This window comes from Seriola aureovittata, chromosome 23, assembly GCF_021018895.1.
Source record: "Seriola aureovittata isolate HTS-2021-v1 ecotype China chromosome 23, ASM2101889v1, whole genome shotgun sequence".
Taxonomy (NCBI): Eukaryota; Metazoa; Chordata; class Actinopteri; order Carangiformes; family Carangidae; genus Seriola; species Seriola aureovittata.
This window is the reverse complement of record NC_079386.1, coordinates 13,155,165-13,179,670: the sequence shown is the minus strand read 5'-3', so window position 1 is coordinate 13,179,670 and position 24,506 is coordinate 13,155,165. Positions and strand designations below refer to the sequence as shown.

General features: G+C 40.5%; 1 protein-coding gene across 1 annotated transcript in view; it reads right to left on the bottom strand.

Annotated features, from left to right (window-relative positions):
• Window positions 1-24,506, bottom strand: part of poln (polymerase (DNA directed) nu) — a 51,911-nt gene that overhangs the window by 11,526 nt on the left and 15,879 nt on the right. The window contains exons 18-21 of the mRNA XM_056368657.1: window positions 13,330-13,387; window positions 10,209-10,286; window positions 2,828-2,939; window positions 244-326 (exon numbers count right to left, since the gene is read on the bottom strand). Of these exons, the coding sequence (XP_056224632.1) occupies window positions 244-326; window positions 2,828-2,939; window positions 10,209-10,286; window positions 13,330-13,387 (331 nt within the window). The remainder of the gene's footprint in view (window positions 1-243; window positions 327-2,827; window positions 2,940-10,208; window positions 10,287-13,329; window positions 13,388-24,506) is intronic.

The window sequence follows — 24,506 nt, the reverse complement described above, 5'->3', positions numbered from 1 at the left end:
GTTTTATCCCAGAGTTATCTCTGCTGCAAACACAGTTACCCTCGTCACACAATCAACCACTTGTAGCTTTGCACTGATCGCCAATTAACTCCTGAACCCATCGTTTTTTCATTTTTGAAACAATACAGATCAACTGTCCAGCTGATCGATGTTGACTGATGAATATCTGTATTTTCATTACTGTCAATCAATTATAAGCACCCACCGCTCTGTGAGAACATGCCTGTGTGTGTTTGTACTCACCTGCTCCGTACACAACAGAGTAGACAATGCGTTTAGCATGTTCCCGATCCTCAGAGGTCACTTCACCCTCACTCACCCCCTTCCTGAGTGACAGAGATAAACACATTGAGAGAAATAGTGTGTGTTTCTATACTAAATCAAAAATACACATAAAAAGAGTCTTAATATATATATATATATATATTTTTTTTTTAAGAGGTGAACAAAATGGTGTTGGTGTTAGCTGATGGCAAAATGGAAATATGCAACTAAAGTCATTGGTTGACAAATGTTCATATATGTCTGAATAAAGTCTTGTTTAGATCTTTGTTCACTTTGATTGTTGTCTCTTTGGTTTGAATTTTGAAAGACAGAGATAGATGAGGAGGTAAACCAAAACAAAACGAAGACGACAAGAAAAAAATGAGGAGGAATATTGTTGAACAGAAGAGTGATGCTCTACAGAGGTTAAAAACTCATGAAGTACAAGGACACAGAAGGACTAAAGGAAATACCGGGGACAGGAGGGAGGGGGGGGGGGGAGAGAGAGAGAGAGAGAGAGAGAGAGACACAGAGAGAGAGGCAGGGATGGACAGACAGAGACAGTTATGTAATGTAGACAGCCGTAGTACTGTGAGTCAGACAGGGTGGGATGATACGTCTGCAAAGTGGCATTTCTGGAGGGGCTGACAGGGAGCTGCCACTACTGATCAGTGTTGAGAGCATGTCCCCCACCACACACACACACACAAAAATTATAAACGTGTCTGGTGAGCTTCAACACTCCAGTGTTTCATGATGTCAGATGTCTCGATGCCTGTAGCCTCAGGATAAGGACTCTTAAACATGAGGTAATTAAACTTAAAATGCCCACTCTTCTCTCTCTCACACACATACAAATACACATTTCTCTGTTAGGATAAATGATGGTGACCTTTAACCTCTGACTGATGACCCAAAGGTGAGCATTCCCCTCTACTGTGCATAATCCATACTGGATTTTCACTGCCCCCTGCTGGATACACATTAATCTACTGAAGACTTTAAAGAAACAGTCTGCTGTTTTACCTCATCAGGTCAAATGTCACATTTTATATGAAACAAGCTCTTTTGTTTGTCTTGAGCTAAAATTCTTACGTATTAATGTTTGCCACTGATACCAGTTTGCAACAAGTTGGAAGTTAAGAAAGCGGGAAAAAAGTTGCAGGTTGTTCTCTGTGGCTTCAAATGAGAGTTCATAAAGAATCTAAACAATATTCAAAGTAACAAGGAATCAGTTCTGTAGCAGGCAAAAAACGTCTGGCCCCACAGACTGAACGAACAAACTAAACCTAAACATGTCTTTCTCTTCGCGCAGTAGTTTGGTAAGAAAGGTGGTTTCAACCAAATTAATCAAAGGCTACCTGGAATAAACTGGTGAGACAATAATGGGACACTTTGGGAGGAATAAAGGAAACGAGGGGAAAGAGAGAGAGAGAAATAGGTGAAAAGAGGAGAAGAAAAAAGAAATGAAACCAGTGTGCAGGATTTAATGGCATCTGGCAGTGAGGTTGCAGATTGCGACCAACTGAACACCCCTCCCTTGTGGGAGAACGTACGGTGGCTTTCAGGTAACGTAAAAACGCTAACACTCTCGAGACCCAGTGTTTGATTTGTCTGTTCTGGGCTTCTGTAGAAACATGGCTGTGCAACATGGCGGGCTACATGGAAAAGGACCCGCTCCCTACGTAGATATGAAAGGCTCATTCCAAGCTGCCAACAGATCCCCCTAAATCCTACACACTGGTCCTTTAACATATAAAAGATTGACAGAAAAGGAGGGGGGAAAGAGGAATAAGAAAGGAGTAAAAAGGACAGAGAGGGCAGACACTGACTAAAACTACTTGAGAATAAAAAGTAAAGAAAAGAAGTAGAAGACTGTAAAAGAGAGCGAAACAGGTTCCAAAACAAATAAGGTGAAATAATGTGACACCACTTAATTTGTTCATAGGTGAAAGAGAGATAATGAAAGAAAAACAATGCAGAGCCTCAGTAGAGCTGTGATTATGGTCCGTGTGACCAGGTAATCTGTTTAACCGGTTGCCCTCTGCCACACACCTGACTGAGATAAATGACAGGAATAAAGGACACACACACACACACACACACACACACAACACACACACACACACACACACACACACACACACACACAAAACTTGAAGCATTGAAAAGACAAGACAGACCTGTGTGTAAACATCGACACACACGTGCAGTGGGAGAGGACAAAAACACACATACACAATCCCAAAAAACACTTCAAAAGCACGACAATGTAATCACTAGGGCGACCAGCCCAGGGGTGTCCTGCCCATTGGAAAGAGAGAACGAATGAGGCAGTTGGCATGGTAGTCATGGCAACAAGGTTATTAGCGTTTGAAGTGAAGGAGCTGGCAGTCTGGAGAGAGCGAAAGAGAGACTGGGAGTGAGAGAGGGAAAGAGAAAGAGAAACCATGTGGAGTATCAACACTGGCCTGTCCTTGCAAGGATATCAGGGGGGAGTGTGTGTGTGTGTGTGTGTGTGTGTGTGTGTGTGTGTGTGCATGTGTGCGTGTTTGTGACTTACCACTGAGAGGCCAGCATTGTGAAGACGTCAGCCTGGGGGTTGGTAAAAATGCGGAGCAGCTCAGGGTCAGAGGAGAGATGAGCTAACAGACGCAGCTCCACCTGGCAGAAATCTGACACGTACACACACACACACACACACACACACACACACACACACACACACACACACACACACACACACACACACACACACACACACACACACAAAAGCACCTTCTTAATATATGTCACACCCAAAATCACCATAATCCAATCACAACAATTGCATCATACACCCCCAGTTGTGGAACCAGCTGTTTGGTTTAAGCACTTGGACCTTTTTTTGCCAAAAGTTGGATAAGAAGACCAATACCACTCTCATAGGTGCACAATGAATATGTAGCTAGAGCTAGCGACCAGTTAGCTTAGCTTAGCATAAAGACAGATAGCCTGGCTTTGTCTGAAAGTAACAAAATCCACCTTCCAGCATCTGTCCAGGAGGTTACTGCGCCTGGCCGTGAAGTAGTCTGACACACGATCCCCTCTATAACCACATCATGACGTCTTTACGCTTTGGTTTTTGTGTGGATTAATCAAACGTAACATTAACTGCGAATAAGTGTTTCCCAACATGTCGAACTAGTGCATATACAAGAATTGAGATATACAGTACCAAAATATTTTGTGATGATTTATGAGAACAGTTAAATGAAGCACAAGATATTTTGAATTTACCATTTTATATAATTGTGTAACCCTGAAAATGGCAACTCAATTTAACTTTTAAATCAGTTTGAGCAAGATAAAACTTTAACGAGGCACTGGAGAAAGCAAAAACATCTGTGTGTCAGCGAAACTTTAAAAGGGAATATCAGAATTGAACAAGTGAACCCTTAAATACTCAAACATTGTTGGAGTAAACACTATAATTAATCTGAGACATTCAGTGCGCGGAAGGTGTTATTCATGCTGTTGAAACTACAATTTTGTGACGCTATCTGTTCCTAAACCTGTCATTTTCACTTCATTTAGTGACTTCCAACATTTCCCAGAATAACTCTGAATAACCTACAGGGAGTGGGTGTCAAACACTTGTATTCAGCTGTAAGTCATGTCACGTGTAGGTGAGGAGAGCAACAGCAAACAGCGACAGTGAGAGCAAAAGAACAACAAGCCCCCAGTGAAGAAATTGGAGTCTCTACTTCCTACATGTTTCTCCTTGTATTACTGTTGATGGCAGTGGAAAACTGTGGGCCGAGAATGAAACTGTCCCTTTTCATCTTCTGCCAACAAAAAAGTGCGATGCTCACAATTAATGTTTTAGATAACTGAACAGTTTTGTGCAATCAAACTCGATTGTGCCTAAGCTGCAGAAAAATGTGAGTTTTCCTCCGTGATCAAAGGCAAACACAAACAGCCGCTACGAATTCACACAAAGGCGCTCATATTTTGTGTGCCAGTACTCCAAGCACAATCCAAGTACATCATCTTTCTGTATATGAGACATATGATAAAAAAACATGAAATACAATACAAACAAAGCAGTCGGATTTATAATGAATGTATTTAACTCCTCCACAGTGTCTGCCATCTACCAGACTGAAACTGAACGCACTGTGCCAAGCAATTAAGTGTGAATCAGGACACTTGATCCAGCGACACTCAGCACATTTACCAGCGCTAACGATCTAATTTTAACTTGATTTAAGCAATATCTCTAACTATAATGAGTGTCATGTAACTTCTCACAGTAATAACGCGCTGGAAGTGAAAATTGTGCACCAAGAAGGACTGGGTTTTGTAATCTTGGAGAAAAGGGTCTTAAAAAAAGAATCACACAAACTGCAAATAATCTCCTCTTCCACTATTTTCTACAAATGGAGCATTTCACTTTTTTTCACCTCCTTCCTGGTACACTTGTATTTAATAGAAAGTACACGACTGAACTGCTTCAGTCAAGGGTTTTGCAATGTGAACGTATGCAGGTGCTCTCAATAACACAGACTGAGAATTTACCTGAAATTGCCAAACATCGCTCTCACAATAAGTACCACAGCTATCACATAAGTAAAGGTAAAGCTGGGTTATTGAGGAAAAGTGATCACAGGTTTGTATGAATGTAAATGTAGCACCTACTGGCTAAGCCTCAGGTCATTCATACATTTTGATCTGGCAATATCCCTGATCCCAAGCAGTGTCACAGTGATGTGCTTTGCTCTCCAAACTGTAAGCATGACTAATGAATTAAAGATAAGATTAATTATTGTCTTTAGCTTATTTTTTCTTTCTTTAAAATGAATCAAACTGCCATCCATGTCATGAAAACACCAATCTTTTTTCATTTTGTTTTGACTGTCATGAAAAGCTTATTAATTTTTATCAAACATTTTCAAACCAAAATGAATGCATCTTTTGTTAAGGAGTTGGGTCAGTGGAGGTCAGGAGTGGATAACTGCAGGACAGAAAGTTTCAGGACAGTTAAGTTGCAGAACAGACAAAATAAAAAAGCGTCTGAGGCCAAATCATTTCAGAAATTTGCCCAAGGCTCTTACAGTATATCAGCTGAGAGATAACCATAGGCTATAAATGAGACACACTGATGGAACAGGTAGGCAGAAACTGTCTCCCCTAACTCCATACCATAATACACATGCATTCATAGATGCAGACAGACAGACAACGTTGTAAACACAAATAAGGACAGACGCATAGAGAGAAAAAACACATACACACACCCCTTTGTAGCAGGTGACAGTGTTGGGGCGACATGTCCTGTACTGACAGGTCTACAGCTCTCCTGTCAGCTTGGCAGATCTAAACTCTATCAAGACATAGTCACAAACACACACAAGGATACACAAACACACACCTACATTCATATCCACAAAGCAACCACGGTACATTCCATTACTGCCATTTCACTCAGACACATCTCTTTGCTCGACAGCTTCAAAATCAAATTAAACCCCATTAAATGCAGAGAAGACTGAGAGTCGGGATGAAGCAACCAGCTGTAACAGGTTTCTGCTGCTGTGGAAAGAGAAAGAAAGATGACGGATGGGTGGATTGGAGTGTGAGAGGGGGGGATTTCATGCACCGATGCATTTAAAACAGTTATTGTCACATTTATCACTATGGAGATAAATATGACAATTCATTGTGGTGCGGTTTCGGGTCATATTGCTCAGCCCTGTACTGAAAAGGGGAAGAGTGACAAAGAAATTCCCCAGACTGTTCAGGTCACAATGCAGGTTAAAACAAACACCATTTCCTGTTTAACCCAGGCCAGACAGAGACTGCAGAGGAAAAAGATTTTTTTTAAAAAGGGAGAGGGAAAGAGTGAGACCTCAGAGGAGTGGAGGGGCGGATGGTGAGGTGAGAGATGTAGGAAAAGAGACGACTGGCTTTGGCTGTGATGAGGTGAAGAAGGGAGTTTCTAAAGATATCATCCCATCAATGTTTTATGAGCCTGATCACATTTCCTCCAAGCATAGCCGGCAGCCTCAGAAACATATTGCTGACCAGGATTTCTGTGTGTGTGAGTGTGTGTGTGTGTGTGTGTGAGTGAGAGAGTGTGAAAGCGAGTGTTTTCCTTCATGCATATTGTGTATGACAGACGTGGAGAGGAAGGGAGAATATTGGGACGGATTCATGTGTGTGTATGAAACCGAGACCACACATTAGTGTAGAGATTTTAATCTAGTATATGTGAACTGTATGTATGTGTGTGTGTGTGTGTGTGTGTGTGTGTGTGTGTGTGTGTGTGTGTGTGTGTGTGTGTGTGTGTGTGTGTGCCACAGCCTGCCTCTGTGATAAAAACGCCACAATCAAGAATCCTTGTATTGATCTGTACAGGAATAACTCCTTCCTACAGTAAGCTCCCTATAGACTGACCCTAAAATTAGAGCAGTTGAATGCCGTATAACTAAAATAGTTTTTAGATGCTAGATCAGGTCAGATTTATTAGTATGTTAACTATCAATTAATATAATATTCACTATTGGTTTCCACCGATTTTAATTCCTTAAACAATTTAATTCCTTTATCAATCAAAAACATACAATGTGTGGTATTGAAGCTAATGCTAAAGCAATGCTGATGTTTGATAGAAAATTAATCATTGACAGATTTAATAATATTCATTTGAATATCTGTAGCACTTGTAAAACTAAAACAAAGTAATGAACGATCATCACTGGGCTCTGCTAACTTAATGATGGGTGTTTATCATTATTAACAAAATTATTCTACTGACAATAATGGTAATTGATGAATAATAATCATTCGTAGCTCTAATAAATCACTCTATAAATGCAGAATGCAGTTTTTTCTTTTGCAGTGTTTAATTTGACATAATGAATAATGGCTTTCCTACTTTAAATTTCTATACAACATTCATGTTCAACGTAGAGGCCTGTATTGCTTCAGACTGCAGAAGTTAAAAACAATAAATAAGTAGGTATTAGCTCCTGCAGTTCCTTGGACAGTGTACTAAGATATTGACAGGATTAAGCCATGTCTCATACATTTTTAATGCCACCACCCACACTACCCTGAGCAGCCCTCAGTGATGCTTTGCAGTACAGAATAGAGCATGAAGGTTATGGATAAAAGCTTAAGAGCTCAACTAAAACCTGCACATTGAGAATATGAAATGTCCCTTGTGGGTTGTGGTTGGTCTAAAGCTTCCAGGAAGAATGAATCAACCAGGGCATAGAGAAAACATAATGACACATACAGTGGGGTCCAAAATCTAAAACCACTTTCGCCACTGTAGGTTGAACTGGATTGCAAAAGTTAAAGTCTGCTGAGGAGGAAAAGTATCCCACATGTACTCTGTATCAAATAACTAAAACCTAGAAGGACTAGAGGAGGAACTTGACCACGTCGGGATTTATCCCAAGAAAACAGTCGCTATTCTCAATCTCAGTAAAGGTCATCTTCTCTAAAACTACCAGATTACAAAAGGAAGCAATGACCCCAACCTTGAATTGTCCTTTTTACTATTTAACAATGGATTTTTTCAACACACATGAACTGTGCATTCCTTGTGGAGCTTTAGACCTCTAGCAGCAGTAGTGCAGTGGCTCCCGTTTTTTTTGTATTGTGCAGGTTTACAAAAGATGACGTAGCAATGCAGCAACAAAGGTTAGGAAGAAGAAGACTGCAAGCTATCAAACACAGGTAAATATTCCACAATCTAAGATAGTAAAAGAATTCAGCTTTTTAAATGTTTTATGAGGGAGGAAATCTGTTCAATATGTTTGTTAGACCTCAAAGATACACACAGTGTGTTTTAGTGAAACACTGGATGTAAACATAACTTTTGTTTGTTTACAAAAAAACTCCACAGGGGACCTTTAATATGTGGAAAAGTAAGAAATATGTTTGATGAGTCACTTTTAATTTTTTAATTATCATTTTACACAGTTCTGCACATTCTGCTGCGACTCCTGAGGACAGATCAGTTAGTGGGCTATTTAATATGCATACACACACAGTGGACAAACAAACAGTGAACCAACCCTAATGCTGTTTAAGGCCAGTAGCCTGAAAGACTTTAGCTCATGTCTGCCGCATTAAAATGAATTAGATATCTGCCAATGGAAAAAAAAAAAAATTACTTCTTAGATTACTTCTCTAAAATGACGAGATAACAAAGTGCATTATGCAACTGCTGTTAACATTTTAGTTTACCTTCAACCTCAGCTAACATCATCCTGTTTCATTTGTGTTACAGAAAAGCTGATTGAAAAGAATAATCTAAAAGTAAAGTAAAACAGAAAATCTGAACTAAAACCAATTGAGCCACATTTTTTTCAGGACTAACAGGGTTGATGAGGGAATAAAGGCTGCCTTTGTTCTCGTTTTGGCTAGCCTCTTCCTCTCCTCCCTCTGCTCCAGCCCCCACACACCAGCAGAAAATATACAATTTTGAAAATATAAACAAACTAACACACACACAGACACACACAAACACACAGGTTGCTTGAGGACAGGAAGGATGTTCATTCCAAATTCCCAAAAAAACAAAATGTACCATAGAGAGTAGTTAGTTTTATCTTTGGTAAAACAGACTCGAGGTGGATTCTGCTGAGGTTGGGATCGATACATAAACACAACACACACTCAAGACCAAATCTGCATCGTACCCACACACGCACAAAATGCTTTCGCAGACAGCAAAGTAACAATCTGATACATAATACCTTCTGACATGCCTCTTAGTTGAACTTTTTCAAGTGACACCGGAAAGTGATTGTGGTTGAGAAACACACACACACACACACACACACACACACACACACAGCAGTTGTTCCAGTTTGGGAAGGACATCGGAGGACATGACAGGGTGAGGGCTCCCTAGGAGGGGTTGTTTCCATAGCAACCTTGCCTGTAAGTGCATGTGTGTTTGTGTGTGTGTGTGTGTGTGTGTGGGCATGTGTTGGCCTGATGGTGTGTGTGTGTGTGTGTGTGTGTGTGTGTGTGTGTGTTTGTGAATCGCTGCCATGTTTTGTGTATATGTGGGATCCTCACTCTTATCCTGCTGCTGCTGTCCTCCTGCTAACCCTGGTTTATCTGTCTGGTTATGTAAGTGCGCGACACACTGTCACAGCCAGCAGACACCCGGCGTTCCCCACAAAGCTCTCCGAAGCTGACAGTGTCCCAGCTCTGCCCTGACTGCCCGCACAGCATGGACCAGAGTTACACCCCGAAGTGACCTTATGATGCCAGCTGAGGTCGTGTCAACATAAGAGTTTTTAAGTTACAAACTCAAATAGACAAACAGTTATGCTGATTAGAGTCTGCACATGCAAGGACCAAAACACAGCAGGACAAAACCTAAAGGAATTTTTGAGATGTCTTGTGTTTGGCTCACATATGCAATTTTCATATGGACTGCCGTCAACAGATGCTCACACACTTTTTTCATGAAGCTGAACCATAAAAGCAGAACTAATGTTGCTGTAACTGCAGAGCAGGAACTTTTCCGCTCCCTTAGGTTTTGCTAATGGCTGGGTCAACGGTGAATGCAATGACATGCCTGAGCAGCTGCTGAATCAAGAGTAAAAATTAATTTGTGTCAAAACATGTGACTGATTAAAGTCTACGAGTGTGGCCTTTACTCGTTAGCTGCATGCTAATATAAGAACGATGAACAGCTGTCTGTTATTACCAGGCAATCCTTTGATAACTTTTTTAAACATGAAAAAAAATGTATATCATTTACAAGGCATTCAAACATTTACAAAAAAACTACACATTTATGCAAAGGGAAATGTATAGACAAGAGTAAAATGAAATAAACAACATGCCTCTAAAATATTCAGATATTACATGTAAATCTACCCCTCACTTTATGTCCAATGAGGTTAAAGATTTTTTATGTATTGTTCTACCTGCAGCAAGGAAGGTCCAGCCCTTCTGAGGGATGAACATGGCTCGAGGGTGAACAGTCACAACCTCCTCCTCCTTTCCTGTGGGACCAAACACAGACCCCAAAACTTTCAAAATACAGTTTATACAGTAATTATCACAATGATGAAATGAAATTAGAGCGAAAACAATTAGCCAATTAAAAAATGAGTGTCACCAGATAAATAATCTACAAATATTTTGCTAATTGTTTTAGTCAGTTTTTAAGCAAATGCTTCACATTATCTGGTTTCAATCAGTGCACTCCTAAATGAAACTGAAGTTAACACAGATTTAACCAAGGTTAAATAAAGAGCTAAAAAAATTTCAGGCAAAAGTATCTTACCTATAAATGAGGTTAAAAATAACCTCCTTAAAAACCCTCATGTACATTATTCAGTAAATAATAGCAACTTGTGTGCCATGCGTTACAATACACTGGAAACCACACACAAACACTTAGCTTATCAGAAATGCATTTGTAATTGTGCCATGGCCTGTCACTTCTCAGCTTTGTTATTAGAAATGCTGGTTGTGAGCCATGCTGCACAGAACTCAAATTAAACCTACCTTGCATTAAATAAGCAGCATCTCAGCATATAAAATATGGATGTCTTTCACAGCACATTACAAAACAAATTTACTGACCGGACGTACATCATAACAAAGTGATTTATTTCTAATAATCTGTTTGTGTGGTTGACAGAGAGCAACACAGGGAGACTCAGAGAAACGCAGACAGTGAGCGGCGGCTGGGGACTTAGTGGAGCAATAAAGAGAGTTAACGCTGACATCTGACTTAATGAGGAGTTAAATTCTGAAGAAGCAACGCCTCATTTAGAGGCCAATCCAAATCCAATCAGGATCAGACTATCACTGCACTCTGCAATGATGGGATCCATAACAATGAACCATCACATCCTATGTCAGCATAGTGGAAATACCACTTCAGCAGTGCACACATATACAAACAGGGGCACCGTAATCAGATGTGATTAAGGCTGCAAACTCTCCCCTGAAGGCAAAATAGGATAACCGATATGCGGATGACAGAGGGATAGAGAGAGGGATGCTGCTCGAGGGAAAGAAGGGATGATATGAGGGCTGCAGCAGGGACTGAAGAAGATTTGATGACAAGGGGCTTTGGGAATCTGAGAGAGTGAAGAGCAGAGGTGCTGATGTTAGCACCTATGAATCACTCAAACAGAGAGAAAGAGAGAGAGAGAGAGAGAGAGAGCGAAAGAAAGATAGGAACAGTGAGAGAGCAGGGGACAGAAATAGAGCTATAAAGCTGAGCGTGGCCGCACTAGCCATGACTGACAGCTGAGTCAATGTGGACTGGCCGTGCCAACAGATGGATGGACTTGTTTTGATGTTTTATTCATTCACAAATGGAGAAATTTTGCTTTTTTTCCCCTGTGTTTGGGAAACACTGTCTGCCAGGCTAATCCAGCACCTCTGGAGCAGGAAAGTAATAAGTGAAGCACTCCAGATAAGACTTAATTTCACAAAACCACAACAAGCCATCCTTAATTAGGAGCTGATCGTTTATCAAATGCTGTCTGGGTAATGACACAAAAACATGACATCATAGCTGGATGGACAGAGAGTTTGGTGGATGGATAAGTGGCACGTCGACTTCAGCTGAGATTAAAGTGCAGTCAGGGATTTATCTTGGTCTATCTGAAATAATTTGGCATGCAGGCTATCTTCTCAGTTACATACAGAATGAGCCCTGGCCAGCATTTATGTAATTTATATTTACAAAACCTAATGTGTGGGATTCATGTAGAAAAGTAATTCTACTGAAATTGAATGTCTTTGTGAGGCAATTGATTTTCCTTCAACAAAGAACATAGGCAAAATAGGCAATATGTCAATGGAAATCAATATAAACTTTAAGAAATATTGATTTAACATAACCAAACTTTCAAAACAGTGTGGTCAAGGCAGAGCATGTTATTTTAGCTAAATTCTGTCATGCAATATAATTCTATCCTAATATAACTGCTGTGGCGCTCGCAAGCAGCTGTCACACAAAATGAAGAGTCAGGCTGTTTTCCCAAAGTGTTGGAGTGGCATTTTTTATCAAATGATGACTGTGTGCAACAAGGGCAAGGCGAGGTAATTAAAACTTTTACCAGAGGATAAAGTTGCAGCAGTCTTTTGTTTGTTGACTCAGAGGTTGAGAACAGAGAAGGTACAAAAGGAAAAATAATCAAATCCAATGTTGCCAGTTTGATGCTTGTGTATATATGGATAATGTTCTCCCCCAGCTGTCTCGGGAAAGACATTCTGCTCGTGAAAGTAAACAGAGATGCTACAGTGCAGTTGAAAGATTGAAAGATGGGCTTGGTGCTTTATGTTGCATACATGATCAGCTAAGCACAGCAGCTCATTTTCTCAGACATTTCAACTGGCTCTGTAACACGGTACACACTAAACAAGGACCGTTCTCACAATGAATCACAGGACTTGTTAATTCACAGCGCACCATCTTTTTCTGTCCTCATCAAACCAGCATAAGCTTACACCAGGGGGAACAGAGAAACAACTTCCAGGTCCATTTTAAAACACAATATGTCCCATTTAATCTCTTTTAATCCAGCTTTCAGTGTCATTGTCATATCTAAGCATTTTTTAGGCTGCAGGCAAAATTGGAAAAATGAAAACTGTTTCATTTTTTGAACTTGCACATCCAGGTACAGCTTTCTTTTTATCTTTTTTTTTTTTTAATATATATTATCATCCTAAAATCAAGTAGATGCAATGCAACTTGGAGGAATATACGAACAAGTTAAACATGAGAGAGAGCAGACAAACACAAAGGAGACACTTTTTAGTGACTGGCCCTTTGCTGCTGCAGAGTTTTACCATCCTCATAAACCCTCTTTACTGGCTCCCTGCTCATCAGTTTCTGTATGCCCAGAGAAACATCTCCTCACACACACAAACACACCTCGACATTTATCACTGTCTCCTTCATTCTCCAGACTATGTGGGAGGGGTCTGTCTGTATGTGTCTGTGTGTGTCTGTGTGTGTGTGTGTGTGTCTGTGTGTGTCTGTGTGTGTGTGTGTGTGTGTGTGTTAATGATGCATCTTACCTTTGATGTACTGCTTCTTGGTGATTTGAAGTGGTTGTCTTGGCAGGGCCTGGAAGTTCTAGTTTGGGAGAACACACAGTTTGTAAACCAGCTGGAGGGAACTACATCTCTGTGCAGTGTGTAGTTACACATACTGGACAGATAAATTATTCCCCAACTGTAGACACTGTAATCCAGCTCTACACAAGTGAGAAAGGTCAGCTACATATATCTACAGCTGCTCCCAGCATGCTCCTCTGAGGCTGTAATGAAGGGAAGGGATAAAAAAAAAATGGAGGTGTGGAGGTCACCCTCAGTCGGGTGTATTCGTGTTTGTTAAATCAGAACAATTTCATTCTGCTCCACCAAAAAAAGACTTTTGGGAGCATCTACAAGTACTGCATGCAATTTCTCATATTAAATGTTACAGACGCTGTGTGATACTGGAGAGGGGTACTCCAGCAATTTAGTATCACCCTCCCATAAAGCTGATGGATTTATAAGAGGGAAATCACAAATCAAGGCAGAAGAGGCTGAATATAGTTCAAGTTGCAAAAACACATGATACAATTTTCAATAATCATACCTGCCTTGTGAATGCCCACCTCCAATTCTTCTCAAAATCCACACCTTCAGTTTGTAATACAGTCTTTATTCTAAAAATCTATTGTCTCAATACCCAGGCTGAGGTAATCCATCATGATGACATCATCGGGGTTATTTTCTCAGACTATACAGAGCTCCTCCAGAGCCACAGAAGACACTGCGTAAGAAATTTCTCAGCCTAAATATTACTCCCTTTCATATCAACACAAATGTAGTGTATGTTGCATCTATGTCCTCATATAGTGTTCAAAGGATATTTTATTATGTTTTCTAGGGCAACCACTTTTTATTTGTAATTTAAACTACTACAAAATACATTTTAATTATGGACTTTTCAATGTTGATCCGAATTATCAATGACCTTTTCAGAGTCTAACTTGATATTCCCTTGTAATTTGAAGACCTAAACAGTGTATTGCTGCCTGCAAAATGTTGCTTTTTAACTCAGAATTGCTTTCTGAACCAAACAACTACAAACCACTGTGTAAATACATAAATGTAAGGGTTTTAAATTAGATGTAAAGGTTAAAGAGTTCCCTCATAATTACACTTTAATACAGTGGAATCACCAAATTCTGGTCTGCTGTCCTGAATTTTCCCAAATATTCCATGACAAGCAGAGACCCTGTGTAGCATTTAAATGGCGCTGGCTGCTTTGCTTGGCTGAGATTAAGAGAAATAGAAAGCCATCCTTTAAGTTTTCAGACACACGTCTTAAAATAGGAACAGCCTGATGCTCACTGGGCTCTTGGCCCACCTTGCATCGACCCACAGAGTAATCTAAGATGCTGCTGATATAGACACACACAAACAAAATTACATGTATGCAGTTTTGTTCTGCCTGAAGGAGGAAAAATGGGAATGTGATAAGGCTCACAAGCACACACACACACACACACACACACACACACACACACACACACACACACACACAAAGCACAGTGTTTGATGGGGAGAAGTGAAAAACAGATTCAGACTCAGCAGTTCCATTTTAATCCCCGTTAATCCCACTGTAACCACCCTTTTAACACACACACACACACACAAACAGCACAAGGTGTGGGTGTGTGTATCAGGAGGATGTCTCACTGTTAAAGGTTATCATCAAGGACGTGCAAGACACGTTAATGTATGTGTAGTGTGTACACATGAACACACACAGATACACACAACATTGGTTAACATGGAGAAGGGGGCAGGTGAAGCAAAGGACATGGAAACACGGAAACACACACACACACACACACACACACACACACACACACACACACACAAACACACACAAACACAATTACAAAAGTGTCTCCCATCATGGTCAGAATCCAAGTGTGTATGTGGTTGGTTTGACCCCACAGAGAGTGTGCATGGGTTGTGTGTGATCCAGAGAGAGAAAACAGCTCTCTGCTTCCAACACTCATTCATTATTCAGGGGAGAGAGGGAGAGGGTGAGAGACAGAGGGAGGGAGAGAGAGAGGGGGTAAAGAGGGAGGGAGGAAGGGAGAGGAGAGGATGTGAAAAGACAGGACTGCAGTGGCAGGGTGTGGACAGTGGAAAGAATACATTAGGGACAAGGCACCAGTCGCTTATGTAGCAATAAGCACACGCACTCTCACACACACACACACACACAGACACAGACACAGACATACACACACACACAAACACAGGTTCAGTTACAGTAGTCCTACAGCAGTACATGAGATACATGACCTGTGGTGTGTATTCAGGGCAGAGTGAACAGGAACAGGTAAGGGTGCAGGTAATTACAAACGTGTGTGTGTGTGATGTGACAGGTGATTCAGCATGTCAGTTGTGAATGTTCAGCTTTCCTATCATGCACAGTGTTGCAGTGACGGCAGCATAAATCACGATTCGGCGCACACACACACACACTCATACATATAGTATACAGAGCACACTGAATCGCCTGACAGTCTGTCAGCACACTAGATACTCATTTTCCCAGGGTACAGTCAGATCTCTTTCTTTAACATGCACACGCGTTTCTCTGCTATGGCAACACCATGTAGACACAAAAATACACACAGCATGCTGTGCAGCAAAAACAACTAATGCAAATACAAAGACCAGCTAGGATGCTCTGGTCCAAGCTGTGTCAAACTGATCCAAAGTCAGATTGGGTTATTGAATGGGTTATTGAATATAATGGTTTGTGAAGAGGATGTAGCAAAGCACAAACAGTCCATTTAGGAGCCAACTATCTAATTGTTGTTAATACCTTTTGTTGATTATTGTTATGCAAAAGTGACTGGTGCCCTGTGTTCTCATATGTAATCAAAACCCTCAGATGCTTTTAAAGACAAAGTCAGACGTGAGCATGTGAAATGAGAGAGACAAGAAGAAAGGAAAAGACAAACGAAGAGATGGAAAGGCGGGAAAAATAGAGGGACGAGGATCAAGAGACAAAAAGAGAAAACAAAGGAAAAGAGAGTCAAAGAATTAAATAGGAGAGATGCAGAGGGACTACAACGTGCGTCACTGCAGCCTGACAGAGAAAAGATGAATGAGAAATTGTAAAAGATATTAATGTCGTCCAGGTCAGTTTGCTCTGCTCCCTGCTGACTGTACACTTTAAAATACACACACATACAAACCCTCTCCCCAACACTGGTCAATAATATGCATGAAAACATCCATGTATACACGCACGCACGCACGCACGCACATAATCCATGCCTGTCGTTCTCAAACACACACACAACATTGTAACAAACCAGCTCAACGTTTGCGACAAGGAGGGGCGACATAAGAGGTTAAAATACCAAATAAGTGTTTTATTTATAAGGAAACCAACATAACTATTTACAAGAGATGACCATAGAATGTGAAGGTGAGACGCATCAGTGGTGTGTGGAGTGTATGAGAAATGTGGATGTGCTGTTGCGAGTAGAAAAAAAATGTTGAAATGAACCAAAACTTGGCGGCGTGGAGCTGAAGGGAGAGAGAGAGAATGAGAAGGAGCTGGTGTGGAGGTCAAACAGGTTTCACCACATTACGCTAATCACCCTCCTGTCTGCAGGCACCTGCTAAAGAGGACAGGTTTGACAGAGCAGGCAAATAGGGAGGGGTCATAACAACATGAACAAGGCTAGTGATCAATAATGAAGCTATTACACGGACAGACACATGTAAATATACTGCAATTAGATTATCACTACTAAACCTTCTGTATATCCTGAACAAAAATGTAACTACCAACTGATGATGATGATGATAATAATAATAATCTAGGTGCTATCACAGCAATTCCAATGATGGCACGACCCGCTGGACAAATGCAGCCACTGCATACCCTCCCCAACTCTGACATCAAGGATCTACATGTCAGATAAGACAAGTGACGACAGCACACGTACTGTATTTGCACAATCACTCGCAGGAAGACACAAAAACAATAAGAACATATAGAAGCCAGATGCACACACACACCTCCTGCTCTGTGTGTCGGGTAAGTCATTATCACCCTTACTGTGTCATGAGGAACGGAGTACCAGTTCATTAGTGGACACCGTAGGAGTCAGTCACACTCACATCCTTGTATTTCATTTATCCTTACAAACATACAAGTAGAGGAGCACAAACTGTACAGATATCAAACACAAAGAGTAAGCAGGCAGTCACACTGTGAATATGGCACATCAACATGCACAGACACACACACAAACAGGCAGGCACAAACAGATACACATGAGCACTTGCACAGGACGGACTCCATTAAATGGCAGCTGATGTTATTGTTCCTCCCCTAATTATATCAAGGTGTGTAAATTATACAGAGCTGACACAAATATTTGTGTATCACCCTCTGTTGCACACATACAAAAACACACACAGCATAAATATTCCTAGACTGTCAAACACAATACACACTTGAAAATATGCCTGGGCCAATGACTGCCAAACACACCAACACACATGCTTGGGTTTCCCTCTCATGGCCTCATTGTCTCTGAATGGGCCACTTCATCATGCAGATGTTTTTCCATGTTGTCTTTCAACTACTCAGCAACGTTCCTTATTCTTCATAACAACCCGCTGTTTGTATTCTTTAATGCCCCCCTCATCTTCTAATAAGGACAGACAATTGCCTGATAATGAATCTGCAATTGGCTCCTATTAGTCCTTCAGTGGGTCTGCTCAGACCCCACAAGAGCCTGACAATGACGCTTGTTGTGAAAGCACCTGTTAGCAAAGCTGACCCAGGGATTCATGGTTTTAGATTAGCATTGGTTGAAATACTTGTGATGGTTTGGTTAGGGCTAATTCATTTGCAGCTAAGATGCAGATAACTGAACAATAACCGAAAGTAATTATTGTGAAAGGGCAGGATTTTACCAGTGTGCTGAAATGAGTAGCTCCTGCTGGTCCAACAGTGTTTGTAATTGTTGATGCCTTTTCGGCTGTTCCCATGAGAAGTCGCCACAGCAGATCACCATCTGCATATTTGATTGTGGCATAGGTTTTTACACTAGATATCCTTCCTGATGCAACCTCGGCCCACAGGAGCTGGGGATGAAACCGCCAACTCTCACCTGAGCCATGGGCCCCCTGGTCAAACAATTTTTAATTACTGTATATTCAATATGCATTTGCACAGGATTATTTCTCTCCTTACGAAAGTTCAGTCCAAACACAGTTTCTCAATGTTACACTGTGGTTTTTCTGTAAATGATTTAAAGTCTTTCTATATCTATGCAGCATCTCTGTCTTATTTCGACCACCTAAATGAACCTGGACTGGACTTGCAAAATGCACCTAGATGGTCGTCGCAGGGGCTGATTTTGAAATGAGCTACTGTTTTAGCCTGTCAGGTTGACACCAGGAGCCAGATCCATGACTGAATAAAGGCTCTACATGAGCAGGTCCATAGAACCTGGGTGTGTATTACTGGTATTGTCCTCCTGACCTAGCATTATAGCTGTGCATGCACCCCTAAATTCATGGTAGACCACACACAATGGTCTACTTTCAATACTGTATAAATAGAATTGGTCAAATCAATATTATTAATAAATATAAACTGATTTAGATGGCTACATCAGTGCATCTGGCACTAATTACACACAGTTTGTGAGCGCAAATTGAATGAAAGGCGCACTGCAAATTTGCCCTGTGCTTTCATCAACGTAAATCTGGCCCGCAGAGATACAGAGCGAGTCTCACAGGAGTAATGCCTTGTTAAACAGATGGGGACGACTGAATGACTGTGCTGGTGAGGGATAATTTAATCACACCGAACCAATTTAATGACTAATCACGGAGAACATACAAATACACATGCATGTCTTTATGCGCAATTGAAAGCATCCTGGGCTTGAGTGCACACAAAAACAGATGCACAGACTACTAAATTATCTCCATTTACGATGCAACGTCAAACACACACACACGCCAAAATCCATCTGCTCAGCATGAAGAGAGATCGGCACATCGCCACAAAGCCCACAAATCCCACAGCCAGCTTATCCATTAGTTGGAATGGAGACTGACTGAAGACCCAGAGTGGAAGGAGTTTCCTGTTGTGAGTTTCTGTCCCTCTGAACTCTGGGATTGCTCCTGGTAGCAGTGCTCAATAAAACCAGTTTATCTATAACAGCGGCCCTGGCTGATTGGTTGATACACTGGGGCAGATAGGCGACTCAAGTGGCAATTTAATCTAGCCACTAAACATCTGCAGCTTTTGCCCAAAAGCCAACATCACTATGAAACCAGGTTTCTGTAAAAATGTATTTGAACAAAATTCAAACCAAATGGACAAACATGAAATATGGATGATTAATGAAAAATAAAAAAGAGGTTTCATGAACAGGGCTCCCACACCTTCTTAAACATCAAATTCAAGGACCCAACACAACATAGTTTGAGTCACAGATCAAGGGTAATTACTGTTAAAACACTAAGAATTTTTATGATGAGATCTAGCAGCTTTACAGAAGCTCACAGACAATTAAGAAGAGAGAGGGGCTTGAATGTGTGAACACTTTTCAGCATGCTGTGTGTGAATGATGGCAGACTATATGGTCACAGTCAAACATGCAGACAACATATATATATTCTTTTTATATCTTCTGTACAAAAATTCTATTTTTATAATTCAAAATTCAAACACTTTCAATGACCCGTGTCTATTTTTAAAAACAAAGCCTTGATTTTTTTTCTCAAATTCACAAACTTTCAAGGATACCATGGACCCCTGGGAACTTGCATGAATATTATACTGCACTTTACTATCACTCCTAATAATTAATTATGTACACTAAAATCTGCATACATTATTATTTTTAAATTATTATTTTGATATTTATAGCTTTCTAACTAAGCTACCAGAGTAGCTAATAGAGCTACATTACTTTTTATGCTTGTACATCAAGAGAAAGGTTTCTGCATCTCAAAGCGTCCCTCCCTTTCTGTCTCACACAGTGGTAAATAAGATGCTAAATGTATACAATCGTATATGCAAAAAACTGTGCCTGAGTGTGTTTTCAGATGTGTCAGCAGAGAACATGACAGACACTTCAGGTAAGTGCTTAGATTTAGATCAGACTTGGGAGGACTTTCTGTAAGTGCAAAACACTTAACTGTACTTCAGCTTTGATACCACTAAACAAATGATTTGCCATAAACCTAAAAACAACAGGAGGACAGAATGTTTCCACCTGTTTTTTGTGTATTTGCACGAGGGGGTGAGTGAGTTTGACGCACTTGTGGGTGGAATGACTGTATAAATCTCTGAGCGCCCTAAAGGACAAAGGCACAAGCTAGGGTGAGAGGAGAGGGACAGAAAGCAGATGATATAAGGCGATGCACTGCAACAAGGACTCAGCAATGTTGTCTACCCTCTATGTGCTCCAACATGGAGGTAGAGAGAGGGAGTTCAATCTTATTTTCCTCATTTGGTTTCACTATCACACTATTAAGAGTGTTAAATTGTGGGGATGTGTATGTGAGGTAAAGAGAAAAGGAGTGGGCAGAAATAAAGAATGTAGAGAAGGAGAGAACAAGAAAGACATGGGTGTGTACATAAAGAGAGAGAGAGGAGAGAGATAAAGATTAAAATTGAGAAAGAAGGAGAGAGAAAATAGACAATAAAAGAGGAGAAGAACAGACAGAGAATGTATATATGTATATGGAGAAGGGGGAGCTGAGGCTCACAGGCTGCTCATACTTTTGCTTTTAGCAGATAAAAACAGATGAGGCAGAGGAGAAAAGCCCACTTCCCTCTGCAGTGAGACTCACTTCTTACAGCGCTTTAAATGCAGCACCAGTCTAATGGCTGTCCTGCTTTAATTCAGGCTCCCCTTTGTTGCTGCAGTCTGGCTTCACCTCAATTGAACCCACAACAGATGAAAGCTAAACCCCACTGCAACACTCCTCATTTGAATATATGTGTGTGTATATGAAATGTGCTGCTGTATGTGTGTGTAGAGTGGTGAGTGGCAGAACACTTCCATTTTCTCCCTTATACCCAACACTACTGTATAAACTGCAGCTTTTCCTCTTCAAAGCAATAAGACGTGACATGTTCTTAATCACTGTGAGTCTACAATTATCTACTGGCACATTCCACTCCACAATAAAATGAGAATAATTATGAGTGAACTTCATTTATATGCTAGAATATCAACTTTAATCTGAGGAAAAAGAGAAAACGACTTAAGAGAGTTGACTCCTCTCCCTTCTGGCTCAATAATGGTGAAATTATCTTTTCATTTTAATCAATCAAGAGTTTCTTTCCATGCTCCAGCACAAACCAAAAGTTTTAATAATTATGACTTGCATTTCTTCCTCTGTGGATTATCAAAATAGTTCCCAATTAATGTTATATATGTGGATCGATTAATTGGATAACCATTTGAATAATTGATATCTGCTAAACTTTTTTTTTTTACAATTTTGTTACTCTACTACTACTTGTTTGTTGTTGTCTACAGTGAAAGCTACTGTGTAAGAGAAACACTGAATACAAACACAAGTCCACAACCACATTTGACATAAGCCAGAATTCACTTTGAACATGAGAGGAGCGAGTGACGCACTCAGCAGTGGCAGTGAGGCAGTGAGAGAAGCAGATAATGTAACCAACTGGTGTCATTAAGTGGGCATCATGCAGGGCCACCATTTAACCTGGTACTACAGAAAACTATAAAACACCGCATCACTTAGTACCTCAAAATATTTAGTTTACTCACTTTTATCATCATTTTTATCCTTTCTCCTCATAACAACTATTTTTTACAATATGTCAAACATGTCTAGAGCTGAATCTGCTAATTTTCCTTCTGACAGTTTTGTGTTCTCTACAGCTCACTTTGGAAACAAATTACAATTATAGCACAATAAACACATGAAAGATCAAACTGGCACGCACACTCCAACACTACACATCAGATACAAGAATCCACAGGTTTAGTTCAAATGCTCACCCAAATCTCAGAACTGCATAAAAGCAGAGGGAACAGAGCTGTGTTAAATCACAGCCGCCCAACAGTCATATATCATTCAGTAGCAGCATGATCAATTCAATGTGTAGCTCACACCGGTCGCAGATCGGTAAGTGAGATTAGAAAAGTTGTCTCCACGGTTGTATATATGTGTGTGTGTGTGTGTGTGTGTGTGTGTGTGTGTGTGTGTGTGCAAGGCAGAGCAGTACTCAGTGACAGACCCACTGGACCCTGACAGCTGGGTAATGTCAAAATGAGCTATCGACCACCCCATACTGGAGGGAGAAAGAGAGAGAGACAGAGAGGCAGCAGGTGATAACCAAGCTGACAAGCATAAAAGAGACAAAGCATTTGTTTGTAGGTCTGTTGTTGATGTATGTATTCTTTAGCACATTGTGTCTCGATGTGTAATAGACTGAGACGCAAAGAAGATTAAAAAGGTACTTTCACTATAACCTCAGCTTCATAAGGTTCCCTGTACTCCAATCCAAAAACATGTATGCAAATACATCACACATCCAACCCAAAAACACCTCTGCCATCTGCGATACAGATAACTCCAATCATAGTGCAGTTAAAAACTTCCCTCAAAGTAACAAAGATTACTCAGTTCTGCTGTAAAACGTGACGAGTTTTTCTTCTGTCATTATGAGCTTAATAAAATCTATGGCCTCTGCGCTGTATCTTGGAGTAGGCTGTCTATCCTTATGTTTTACTTCAGCGCTCCAATTCAGAAGATTGATTTTATGACACTTACATAGGGATTAGATCAAGGTCTGAATCAGGTGCATAGCTGGGCTCAGACTTAGTTTTTTGCCCTCCCCCAAACTCTTATTATAAAGCACAATGTTGGTGGTTTTGCATGTTTTAGTCCAATAACAGTTAGCTGCATATATGCATAATGTATCTGTGTTACTGCTGATCACTTTCCAAGGCATACTACAGGTTTTAAAATAGACTTTTAACCATTGTTTTTCATTAATTTCATTGTGGTTCAAATATCAACTTTCTGCTTGCATCTGCATCACCACATGATAATATGCAACTTTGTGCAACTGGATTTTCATACTGCCCCAATGTAACTGAAACAAATGGATGCCTGGAACCACACAGGGAAATTAAACTGAAAAATGAATGTTACTTTTTGGAGAAAGTGAAGGCAGTAATATAAAATAGTACATGGAGTTTGCGGGGCACTGTGGTTGGTAGTAGTAAACATATGAACAAGTCAGAAAATAAGAATTCAGTGTGCACTATCAAGGACTTATAAATATTTCAGTAGGCCCATTCAACTGTACACCCTCTCTATCAGCCAGACATACTGTGTGTCTGAAAAAGACCCAACCTCATTCATTGTGATGTTTTTAAGACTCAGCTGCTGTCTTTCAAATACAACAACTGTAAACAGACACACTAAAACTCTCATTATTGTCTGTTTGCTCCCACACACACAAACACACACACACACACACACACACACACACACACACACACACACACTTAAGAACTTAGTGGTATATGTGTGCATGTGTTTGTAACTACTCTGCAGTGGGTTTCTTCAAAAAGTCTCTTTGGTAAGACAGATATGTACAAAGACAGGGAAGTGAAGGGCCGGCAAAGACCAGGGAGGAGAAAAGAAAGAAAAAGAAATCACACAGTGAACATGCTACTGAGAATTTTGAAGGTTATATAAAGGACCTGCTGATTGGTAGACACTGAACACCCAAACAGCCTCCTTCTGTCATATAGTAAATTGACTTTTTGTTTTGGGACATTGAACATTTGCAAAATCCATATGCATCTGGATATCTTAGATTGAATGGACCAAACTGAGATTAAAGGAGTATCTCTGTCTGAGGAGAAATAGACTGAGTTGTATGCATCCCTCATGCCATTAACTTGTCTAATTTTTTCTGAAACATACACTCAGGTTCTTGAGTAAGTGTTAAGTATTGTAGGCATGCACAGAAGCATGACTCTGGCCTGCAGGATAACAAACAGCTAGGTTCAGCCTGCAGTTCAGCACCATGGATAGTTCCACTAACTCAGCACTGTTGTCCTGCTGACAACATATGCAGGGAAGCACAAGCCTGATGAATCAACTTAACCTGTGTAAACTAGTTAAAATAT